Below are 12379 nucleotides of genomic sequence, written 5' to 3'. Positions count from 1 at the left end.
AAAAAGATTGCAGTAACACATGTTTTGCTATACACATGTTCATTCCCTTTGTGTGTATTGGAACTAAACCAAAAAAGAAAGGAAAAATAGCAAATTGGACATAATGTCACACCAAACTCCAAAAATGGTCTGGACAAAATTATTGGCACCCTTTCAAAATTGTGGAAATTGTTTCAAGCATGTGATGCTCCTTTAAACTCACCTGGGGCAAGTAACAGGGGTGGGCAATATAAAAATCACACCTGAAAGCATATAAAAAGGAGAGAAGTTCACTTAGTCTTTGCATTGTGTGTCTGTGTGTGCCACACTAAGCATGGACAACAGAAAGAGGAGAAGAGAACTGTCTGAGGACATGAGAACCAAAATTGTGGAAAAATATCAACAATCTCAAGGTTACAAGTCCATCTCCAGAGATCTAGATTTGCCTTTGTCCACAGAGCACAACATTATCAAGAAGTTTGCAACTCATGGCTCTGTAGCTATTCTCCCTGGGTGTGGACAGAAGAGAAAAATTGATGAAAGGTTTCAACGCAGGATAGTCCGGATGGTGGATAAGCAGCCCCAAACAAGTTCCAAAGATATTCATGCTGTCCTTCAGGCTCAGGGAGCATCAGTGTCAGCTCTAACTATCCGTCAACATTTAAATGAAATGAATCGCTATGGCAGGAGACCCACGAGGACCCCACTGCTGACACAGACATAAAAAAGCAAGACTACATTTTGCCAAAATGAACTTGAGTAAGCCAAAATCCTTCTGGGAAAACATCTTGTGGACAGATGAGACCAAGATAGAACTTTTTGGTAAAGCACATCATTCTACTGTTTACTGAAAACGGAACGAGGCCTACAAAGAAAAGAACACAGAACCTACAGTGAATATGGTGGAGGTCAATGATGTTTTGGGTTGTTTTGCTGCCTCTGGCACTGGGTGCCTTGAATGTGTACAAGACATCATGAAATCTGAGGATTACCAATGAATTTTGGGTCGCACTGTACAGCCCAGTGTCAGAAAGCTGGGTTTGCGTCTGAGATCTTGGGTCTTCCAGCAGGACAATGAGCGCAAACATAAGTAAAAAGCCCCCAGAAATGGATGGCAGGAAAGCAGTGGAGAGTTCTGAAGTGGCAGCAATGAGTCCAGATCTAAATCCCAATGAACACCTGTGGAGAGATCTTAAAATTGCTGTTGGGTAAAGGCGCCTTCCAATAAGAGAGACCTGGAGCAGTTTGCAAAGGAAGAGTGGTCCAACATTCCGACTGAGAGGTGTAAGAAGCTTATTGATGGTTATAGGAAGCGACTGATTTCAGTTATTTTTTACCAAGGGTGTGCAACCAAATATTAAGTTAAGGGTGGCAATAATTTTGTCCAGCCCATTTTTGGAGTTTGGTGACATTATGTCCAATTTGCTTTTTTTCCTTCCTTTTTTGGTTTAGTTCCAATACACACAAAGGGAATAAACATGTGTATAGCAAAACATGTGTTACTGCAATCCTTCTCTGTGAGGAATACTTTTTCTTGCAAAACTTCAGCGGTGCCAACAATTACGGCCATAACTGTATAGGAGCAGTATTATAGTAGTTACATTCTTGTATATAGGAGGCAGTATTATAGTAGTTATATTCTTGTATATAGGAGCAGTATTATAGTAGTTATAGTCTTGTATATAGCAGCAGTATTATAGTAGTTATATTCTTGTATATAGGAGGCAGTATTATAATAGTTATATTCTTGTATATAGGAGACAGTATTATAGTAGTTACATTCTTGTATATAGGAGCAGTATTATAGTAGTTATATTCTTGTATATAGGAGCAGTATTATAGTAGTTATATTCTTGTATATAGGAGCAGTATTATAGTAGTTATATTCTTGTATATAGGAGCAGTATTATAGTAGTTATATTCTTGTATATAGGGGGCAGTATTATAGTAGTTATATTCTTGTATATAGGAGCAGTATTATAGTAGTTATATTCTTGTATATAGGAGCAGTATTATAGAAGTTATATTCTTGTATATAGGAGCAGTATTATAGTAGTTATATTCTTTATATAGGAGCAGTATTATAGTAGTTATATTCTTGTATATAGGAGCAGTATTATAGTAGTTATATTCTTTATATAGGAGCAGTATTATAGTAGTTATAGTCTTGTATATAGGAGCAGTATTATATTAGTTATATTCTTGTATATAGGAGCAATATTATAGTAGTTATATTCTTGTATATAGGAGCAGTATTATAGTAGTTATATTCTTTATATAGGAGCAGTATTATAGTAGTTATATTCTTGTATATAGGAGCAATATTATAGTAGTTATATTCTTGTATATAGGAGCAATATTATAGTAGTTATATTCTTGTATATAGGAGGTAGTATTATAGTAGTTATATTCTTCTATATAGGAGCAGTATTATAGTAGTTATATTCTTGTACATAGGAGCAGTATTATAGTAGTTATATTCTTGTACATAGGAGCAGTATTACAGTAGTTATAATATATATTTATTTGCTGAATACCCGGCGTTGCCCGGTTTTTCCTTCCTAATCGGGTAGGAAAATCAATAAAGGAGGAAGCTTTTGACTTCATATTCCATCCTCATATATTGTTGTCATATCCCGACCTCATATCCCAATCTCCTATCCCGTCCTCCTATCTCGACCTTCTACCCTGTCCTCATCACAACCTCCTATCCCGTCCTCCTATCTTGACCTCCTATCTCGACCTCCTAGCCCGACCTCCTATCCCGACCTCTTATCCCGTTATCCTATCCTGACCTCCTATCTCGACCTCATATCCCGTCCACCTATTCCGTCCTCCTTTTCCGACCTCCGATCCCGCCCTCTGATTCTGCCTTCCGATCCCGTCCTCCTATCCCGTCCTCATATCCCGTTCTCATATCCCGTTCTCATATACCGTCCTTATGTCCCATCCTCATATTCTGTCCTCTACATACATTTCCTGTAGATTTGCATGGGATTTTAAACAAAAACCCCGACCCTCACAAATGGAGGTAGCTAAGGGTTAAATTAACTTTCCTATATTTTAAGTGGACATATAAGGAACATGTGACCAAGTATTATCGAAATATCTCCAGCCGTTTGGAAGTTATGCAGTAATATATATTTCCCATAGACTTGTATGGGACTTTAAACAAAAATCCCGACCCTGGCAAATGGGGGTGAGTAAGGGTTAAATCACATATCCTATGTTTGTTGTTGACATATAAGTAACATGTGTACCAAGTATCATGTTAATATCTTTAGCCGTTTGGACGTGATGCTGGAACATACACACATACATACATACATACACACATACATACATACATACACACACGTACATACATACACACATACACATTGAGTTATATATATATATGGATATATATACTTACTGTATACACACACACTGTGATATATATGTTTATATATATATATATATATATGAGCTGGGCGGTATACCGGTTCATACCAAATATCGGTGCGTTTTTGTCTTACGATATGAATTTCTCACATAACGCAATACCATTTCCATAACAACCAACTCCAACGCGTGATGGCGTAGAGAAACATCCGGCCGTACAGCCTCTCTCGGAATTGTAGTCTGAGACATGGAAGAGCGTTACCTGGCGGCCTGACCAAGACCCCAGGTACTATGGTGAGGATCCCCGACCACCTGACACTATACTGAGGACCCCCCCCCCCCCCCCGGACCACAAATACCGTTAAATACCGTGAAACCGCCATAATTTAGAAAAATATATGTTCCAGTATTACTTCCAAACAGCTGTTTCGATAAAACTTGGCACACATATTACTTATATAGGATAGATAAATTAACCCTTACCCACCTCCATTTGCGAGGGGCGGGGTTTTGTTTAAAGATCCATGCAAGTCTATGGGAAATGTATGTTCCAGCATAATTTCCAAATGGCTGGAGACATATTTGGAACACATATTACTTTTATGTCAATCAAAAATATGTGATACCGTATATACTCGAGTATAAGCCGACCCGAGTATAAGCCGAGACCCCTAATTTCAACCCAAAATCCCAGGAAAAGTTATTGACTCGAGTATAAGCCTAGGGTGGGAAATACATCATCCCCCCCTGTCATCATCCAGACCCGTCATTAACATCCTCATCATCATCACCGCCTGTCATCATCCAGACCCTCATCATCATCACCTGTCATCATTCCCTTGTCATCATCCCACACATCCCCCCTTCATCATCCCCTTGTCATCATCCCCACCCCCCTTCATCATCCCCTTGTAATCATCCCACACACCCCCCTTCATCATCCCCTTATCATCCCACACCCCCCCTTCATCATCCTCTTGTCATCATCCCACACCCCCCCCCCTTCATCATCCTCTTATCATCCGTCCTCAGTGGTCTTCAACCTGCGGACCTCCAGAGGTTTCAAAACTACAACTCCCAGCAAGTCCGGGCAGCCATCGGCTGTCCGGGCTTGCTGGGAGTTGTAGTTTTGAAACCTCCGGAGGTCCGCAGGTTGAAGACCACTGCGGCCTTCAACATCATCCAGCCCCCTCTCACCCCCCTTTAGTTCTGAGTACTCACCTCCGCTCGGCGCTGGTCCGGTCCTGCAGGACCGTCCGGTGAGGAGGTGGTCCCGTGGGATAGTGGTTCCGGGCTGCTATCTTCACCGGGGGGCCTCTTCTCCGCGCTTCCGGCCCGGAATAGAGGCGTTGCCTTGACAATGACGCAGAAGTACGTTGGCAATGAACGTACCTCTGCGTCGTTGTCAAGGCAACGTGACTATTCTGGGGCCGGGCCCGAAGCGCTTAGAAGAGGCCTCCCCGGTGAAGATAGCAGCCCGGAACCACTATCCCACCGGACCACCTCCTCTCCGGACAGTCCTGCAGGACCGGACCAGCGCCGAGCGGAGGTGAGTACTGTACAGAAATAAAGGGGGGTGAGAGGGGGCTGGATGATGTTGAAGGCCGCAGTTGTCTTCAACCTGCGGACCTCCGGAGGTTTCAAAACTACAACTCCCAGCAAGCCCGGACAGCCGATGGCTGCCCGGGCTTGCTGGGAGTTGTAGTTTTGAAACCTCTGGAGGTCCGCAGGTTGAAGACCACTGCGGGTGGGGGAGTTCACTCGAGTATAAGCCGAGGGGGGTGTTTTCAGCACGAAAAATCGTGCTGAAAAACTCGGCTTATACTCGAGTATATACAGTAGTTAAATTAACCCTAATCTACCCTTACGTGAAGGATGGAGTTTTTGTCTTAAGTCCCATGCAAGTAAATAGGACTTACAGTACCTTACTCCACAAGCTCTGCATCTCCTCGTGAGTGCGTCAGTCCGGCCACACCCATCCAGCATGCCACACCCCATCTTACAAAGCCACACCCACAATTTAAGCCACACTCCTTTCATTTTCTCCCCATTTATGAGGACAGAGATGAGGACAGGATTTGGGGTCGGGACATGAGGACGAAAGCTTCTTCCTTTACTCCCCCCCCCCCCCTCAAGGATAAGGTAGGAAAAACCGATCAATGCCGGGTACTCAGTTAGTATATTATAAGGGGTAAGTATCATCATAGTTATATTTTAACATACATGTGTGTAGTCTTTGAAGTACTAAAGGGATTTAGTTTAGTCACTAATAATACTTGTCTGGTCCGAACATGTTATCACTACTTCCACTACTATATTTTTAGTTCTAGTAAAAAATAAAGGATATATTGAAATGTTTTTTCTTTTTGCTTTATCATTCAAACAAAAATTATTATGTCAAAAATAATATAATTTATAACTTGAACTGCTGTGGTTACTGACATTGAGCTTAGATCTTTTGGAATTTTATTTTTAGCTTCTAAGTTTTACCTTTTTTTTTTATCATTCACAGATTTCCTTGGGTGAATTACCAGGATGACAATCTAAACATTTCTATTCCTACATTCAGTGTCCATGGAAATCATGATGATCCGACTGGGGTAATTGTCCTTATATTACATTAGATATACTGTAGAGCTTTAGAATCAGCCTGGACAATGTAGCGCAGTAATGTAAGATCTAGAAGTATAAGGTACTGAGGAAGGGTCAGATGAATGCTCTAAAACGCATCTAGCAGAACTAATCTGAATAATAAGAATGATGAGATATTGACGCTCTAGCCCTGTACACACGGTACTTCTATAGTACTTTTATTCCATTTGGTGGAATGGATGTTGCTTTTACTACATGGCTAAACATTACACAGGTGAACTGAGCACATACTCAAAAATGATGATACACACTATACCAGAGCCCCCGGGCTCCATCTTTGGAAAGACAGAGTGAGGCACCTCATCTATTTATGTATTTGTTACATGAGATGAAATAGACCAGGAGAAATAGAGCTCTAGGTTCTCCTACTGGCTCCTATAGAGAAAGCTTTTGTACCGTTTGACGTTTCGATTAAGTATTGCCCTGCTCCTGTATCCTAGCCCTGCTCTGCTCCTGTATCCCAGCACTGCCCTGCTCCTGTATCCTAGCCCTGCTCTGCTCCTGTATCCCAGCACTGCCCTGCTCCTGTATCCTAGCCCTGCTCTGCTCCTGTATCCCAGCACTGCCCTGCTCCTGTATCCTAGCTCTGCTCTGCTCCTGTATCCCAGCACTGCCCTGCTCCTGTATCCTAGCCCTGCTCTGCTCCTGTATCCTAGCCCTGCTCTGCTCCTGTATCCCAGCACTGCCCTGCTCTTGTATCCTAGCCCTGCTCTGCTCCTGTATCCCAGCACTGCCCTGGTCCTGTATCCTAGCGCTGCTCTGCTCCTGTATCCTAGCACTGCTCTGCTCCTGTATCCTAGCCCTGCTCTGCTCCTGTATCCCAGCACTGCCCTGGTCCTGTATCCTAGCCCTGCTCTGCTCCTGTATCCTAGCACTCCTCTGCTCCTGTATCCCAGCACTGCTCTGCTCCTGTATCTTAGCACTGCTCTGCTCCTGTATCCTAGCACTGCTCTGCTCCTGTACTCCTGTATCCTAGCCCTGCTCTGCTCCTGTATCCTAGCACTGCTCTGCTCCTGTATCCTAGCCCTGCTCTGCTCCTGTATCCTAGCACTGCTCTGCTCCTGTATCCCAGCACTGCTCTGCTCCTGTATCTTAGCACTGCTCTGCTCCTGTATCCCAGCACTGCTCTGCCCCTGTATCCCAGCACTGCTCTGCCCCTGTATCCTAGCACTGCTCTGCTCCTGTATCCTAGCACTGCTCTGCTCCTGTATCCCAGCACTGCTCTGCTCCTGTATCCCAGCACTGCTCTGCTCCTGTATCCTAGCACTGCTCTGCTCCTGTATCCTAGCCCTGCTCTGCTCCTGTATCCTAGCCCTGCTCTGCTCCTGTATCCTAGCACTGCTCTGCTCCTGTATCCTAGCCCTGCTCTGCTCCTGTATCCTACCACTGCTCTGCTCCTGTATCCCAGCACTGCTCTGCTCCTGTATCCCAGCACTGCTCTGCTCCTGTATCCCAGCACTGCTCTGCTCCTGTATCCCAGCACTGCTCTGCTCCTGTATCCCAGCACTGCTCTGCTCCTGTATCCCAGCACTGCTCTGCTCCTGTATCCTAGCACTGCTCTGCTCCTGTATCCTAGCACTCCTCTGCTCCTGTATCCTAGCCCTGCTCTTCTCCTGTATCCCAGCACTGCTCTGCTCCTGTATCCCAGCACTGCTCTGCTCCTGTATCCCAGCACTGCTCTGCTCCTGTATCCTAGCACTGCTCTGCTCCTGTATCCTAGCCCTGCTCTGCTCCTGTATCCTAGCTCTGCTCTGCTCCTGTATCCTAGCACTGCTCTGCTCCTGTATCCTAGCCCTGCTCTGCTCCTGTATCCTAGCACTGCTCTGCTCCTGTATCCCAGCACTGCTCTGCTCCTGTATCTTAGCACTGCTCTGCTCCTGTATCCCAGCACTGCTCTGCCCCTGTATCCCAGCACTGCTCTGCCCCTGTATCCCAGCACTGCTCTGCTCCTGTATCCCAGCACTGCTCTGCTCCTGTATCCCAGCACTGCTCTGCTCCTGTATCCCAGCACTGCTCTGCTCCTGTATCCTAGCACTGCTCTGCTCCTGTATCCTAGCCCTGCTCTGCTCCTGTATCCTAGCACTCCTCTGCTCCTGTATCCTAGCACTGCTCTGCTCCTGTATCCCAGCACTGCTCTGCTCCTGTATCCCAGCACTGCTCTGCTCCTGTATCCCAGCACTGCTCTGCTCCTGTATCCTAGCACTGCTCTGCTCCTGTATCCCAGCACTGCTCTGCTCCTGTATCCCAGCACTGCTCTGCTCCTGTATCCTAGCACTGCTCTGCTCCTGTATCCCAGCACTGCTCTGCTCCTGTATCCCAGCACTGCTCTGCTCCTGTATCCTAGCACTGCTCTGCTCCTGTATCTTAGCCCTGCTCTGCTCCTGTATCCTAGCCCTGCTCTGCTCCTGTATCCTAGCACTGCTCTGCTCCTGTATCCCAGCACTGCTCTGCTCCTGTATCCTAGCCCTGCTCTGCTCCTGTATCCTAGCCCTGCTCTGCTCCTGTATCCTAGCACTGCTCTGCTCCTGTATCCTAGCACTGCTCTGCTCCTGTATCCCAGCACTGCTCTGCTCCTGTATCCTAGCACTGCTCTGCTCCTGTATCCCAGCACTGCTCTGCTCCTGTATCCCAGCACTGCTCTGCTCCTGTATCCCAGCACTGCTCTGCTCCTGTATCCTAGCACTGCTCTGCTCCTGTATCCTAGCCCTGCTCTGCTCCTGTATCCTAGCACTGCTCTGCTCCTGTATCCTAGCACTGCTCTGCTCCTGTATCCTAGCACTGCTCTGCTCCTGTATCCTAGCCCTGCTCTGCTCCTGTATCCTAGCACTGCTCTGCTCCTGTATCCCAGCACTGCTCTGCTCCTGTATCCTAGCACTGCTCTGCTCCTGTATCCTAGCACTGCTCTGCTCCTGTATCTTAGCCCTGCTCTGCTCCTGTATCCTAGCCCTGCTCTGCTCCTGTATCCTAGCACTGCTCTGCTCCTGTATCTTAGCCCTGCTCTGCTCCTGTATCCTAGCCCTGCTCTGCTCCTGTATCCTAGCACTGCTCTGCTCCTGTATCCTAGCCCTGCCCTGCTCCTGTATCCTAGCACTGCTCTGCTCCTGTATCCCAGCACTGCTCTGCTCCTGTATCCTAGCACTGCTCTGCTCCTGTATCTTAGCCCTGCTCTGCTCCTGTATCCTAGCCCTGCTCTGCTCCTGTATCCTAGCACTGCTCTGCTCCTGTATCCCAGCACTGCTCTGCTCCTGTATCCTAGCACTGCTCTGCTCCTGTATCCCAGCACTGCTCTGCTCCTGTATCCTAGCCCTGCTCTGCTCCTGTATCCTAGCACTGCTCTGCTCCTGTATCCTAGCACTGCTCTGCTCCTGTATCCTAGCCCTGCTCTGCTCCTGTATCCCAGCACTGCTCTGCTCCTGTATCCTAGCCCTGCTCTGCTCCTGTATCCTAGCCCTGCTCTGCTCCTGTATCCTAGCCCTGCTCTGCTCCTGTATCCTAGCCCTGCTCTACTCCTGTATCCCAGCACTGCTCTGCTCCTGTATCCTAGCACTGCTCTGCTCCTGTATCCTAGCCCTGCTCTGCTCCTGTATCCCAGCACTGCTCTGCTCCTGTATCCTAGCCCTGCTCTGCTCCTGTATCCTAGCCCTGCTCTGCTCCTGTATCCCAGCACTGCTCTGCTCCTGTATCCTAGCACTGCTCTGCTCCTGTATCCTAGCCCTGCTCTGCTCCTGTATCCCAGCACTGCTCTGCTCCTGTATCCTAGCACTGCTCTGCTCCTGTATCCTAGCACTGCTCTGCTCCTGTATCCTAGCCCTGCTCTGCTCCTGTATCCCAGCACTGCTCTGCTCCTGTATCCTAGCCCTGCTCTGCTCCTGTATCCTAGCACTGCTCTGCTCCTGTATCCTAGCACTGCTCTGCTCCTGTATCCTAGCACTGCTCTGCTCCTGTATCCTAGCCCTGCTCTGCTCCTGTATCCTAGCCCTGCTCTGCTCCTGTATCCTAGCACTGCTCTGCTCCTGTATCCTAGCACTGCTCTGCTCCTGTATCCTAGCCCTGCTCTGCTCCTGTATCCTAGCCCTGCTCTGCTCCTGTATCCTAGCACTGCTCTGCTCCTGTATCCCAGCACTGCTCTGCTCCTGTATCCTAGCCCTGCTCTGCTCCTGTATCCTAGCCCTGCTCTGCTCCTGTATCCTAGCACTGCCCTGCTCCTGTATCCTAGCACTGCCCTGCTCTTGTATCCTAGCCCTGCCCTGCTCCTGTATCCTAGCCCTGCTCTGCTCCTGTATCCCAGCACTGCCCTGCTCCTGTATCCTAGCACTGCCCTGCTCTTGTATCCTAGCCCTGCCCTGCTCCTGTATCCCAGCACTGCCCTGCTCCTGTATCCTAGCACTGCTCTGCTCCTGTATCCTAGCCCTGCCCTGGTCCTGTATCCTAGCGCTGCTCTGCTCCTGTATCCTAGCACTGCTCTGCTCCTGTATCCTAGCCCTGCTCTGCTCCTGTATCCCAGCACTGCCCTGCTCCTGTATCCTAGCACTGCCCTGCTCTTGTATCCTAGCCCTGCCCTGCTCCTGTATCCCAGCACTGCCCTGCTCCTGTATCCCAGCACTGCCCTGCTCCTGTATCCCAGCACTGCCCTGCTCCTGTATCCTAGCACTGCTCTGCTCCTGTATCCTAGCACTGCTCTGCTCCTGTATCTAAGCACTGCTCTGCTCCTGTATCCTAGCCCTGCTCTGCTCCTGTATCCTAGCCCTGCTCTGCTCCTGTATCCTAGCACTGCTCTGCTCCTGTATCCTAGCACTGCTCTGCTCCTGTATCCTAGCACTGCCCTGCTCCTGTATCCTAGCACTGCTCTGCTCCTGCATCCCAGCACTGCCCTGCTCCTGTATCCTAGCCCTGCTCTGCTCCTGTATCCTAGCCCTGCTCTGCTCCTGTATCCTAGCACTGCTCTGCTCCTGTATCCTAGCACTGCTCTGCTCCTGTATCTTAGAACTGCCCCACACTGTCAAATCCTGTCCAGAGGAAAAGTTGCTGAGTTGCCCGTAGCAACCAATCAAATCACTTATTTCATTTTTGAAAAGGGAAAGTAGTGATCTGATTGGTTGCTATGGGCAAGTCAGCAACTTTTCCTCTGGACAGGTTTTGATGTATCTAAGGACTGCCTCGATCCTGTATCCAAGCATTATCCCGCTCCTGTATCCAAGTAGTGCTCCTCTCTTGTATCCAAGCATTATCCCGCTCCTGTATCCAAGTAGTGCTCCTCTCTTGTATCCAGGCATTATCCCGCTCCTGTATCCAAGTAGTGCTCCTCTCTTGTATCCAAGCATTATTCCGCTCCTGTATCAAAGTAGTGCTCCTCTCTTGTATCCAAGCATTTTTCCGCTCCTGTATCCAAGTAGTGCTCCTCTCTTGTATCCAAGCATTTTCCCGCTCCTGTATCCAAGTAGTGCTCCTCTCTTGTATCCAAGCATTATCCCGCTCCTGTATCCAAGTAGTGCTCCTCTCTTGTATCCAAGCATTATCCCGCTCCTGTATCCAAGTAGTGCTCCTCTCTTGTATCCAAGCATTATCCCGCTCCTGTATCCAAGTAGTGCTCCTCTCTTGTATCCAGGCATTATCCCGCTCCTGTATCCAAGTAGTGCTCCTCTCTTGTATCCAAGCATTTTCCCGCTCCTGTATCCAAGTAGTGCTCCTCTCTTGTATCCAAGCATTATCCCGCTCCTGTATCCAAGTAGTGCTCCTCTCTTGTATCCAAGCATTTTCCCGCTCCTGTATCCAAGTAGTGCTCTTCTCTTGTATCCAGGCATTATCCCGCTCCTGTATCCAAGTAGTGCTCCTCTCTTGTATCCAAGCATTTTCCCGCTCCTGTATCCAAGTAGTGCTCCTCTCTTGTATCCAAGCATTTTCCCGCTCCTGTATCCAAGTAGTGCTCCTCTCTTGTATCCAAGCATTTTTCCTCTCCTGTATCCAAGTAGTGCTCCTCTCTTGTATCCAAGCATTATCCCGCTCCTGTATCCAAGTAGTGCTCCTCTCTTGTATCCAAGCATTATCCCGCTCCTGTATCCAAGTAGTGCTCCTCTCTTGTATCCAAGCATTTTCCCGCTCCTGTATCCAAGTAGTGCTCCTCTCTTGTATCCAAGCATTTTCCCGCTCCTGTATCCAAGTAGTGCTCCTCTCTTGTATCCAAGCATTTTCCCGCTCCTGTATCCAAGTAGTGCTCCTCTCTTGTATCCAAGCATTTTCCCGCTCCTGTATCCAAGTAGTGCTCCTCTCTTGTATCCAAGCATTTTTCTCTCCTGTATCCAAGTAGTGCTCCTCTCTTGTATCCAAGCATTTTTCTCTCCTGTATCCCAGCACTGCTATTTGAGTT

The 12379-nt window shown here is 47.8% G+C and overlaps 1 protein-coding gene across 2 annotated transcripts in view; it reads left to right on the top strand.

Moving 5' to 3' along the window:
• MRE11 (MRE11 homolog, double strand break repair nuclease) overlaps window positions 1-12379 on the top strand; it is a 229548-nt gene that overhangs the window by 38289 nt on the left and 178880 nt on the right. For both annotated transcript variants that reach the window (XM_056561491.1, XM_056561492.1), the window contains exon 5: window positions 5876-5963. In XM_056561491.1, the coding sequence (XP_056417466.1) occupies window positions 5876-5963 (88 nt within the window). The remainder of the gene's footprint in view (window positions 1-5875; window positions 5964-12379) is intronic.

This window comes from Hyla sarda, chromosome 2 (assembly GCF_029499605.1).
Source record: "Hyla sarda isolate aHylSar1 chromosome 2, aHylSar1.hap1, whole genome shotgun sequence".
NCBI lineage: Eukaryota > Metazoa > Chordata > Amphibia > Anura > Hylidae > Hyla > Hyla sarda.
This window is presented reverse-complemented; position numbering and strand designations above follow the sequence as displayed.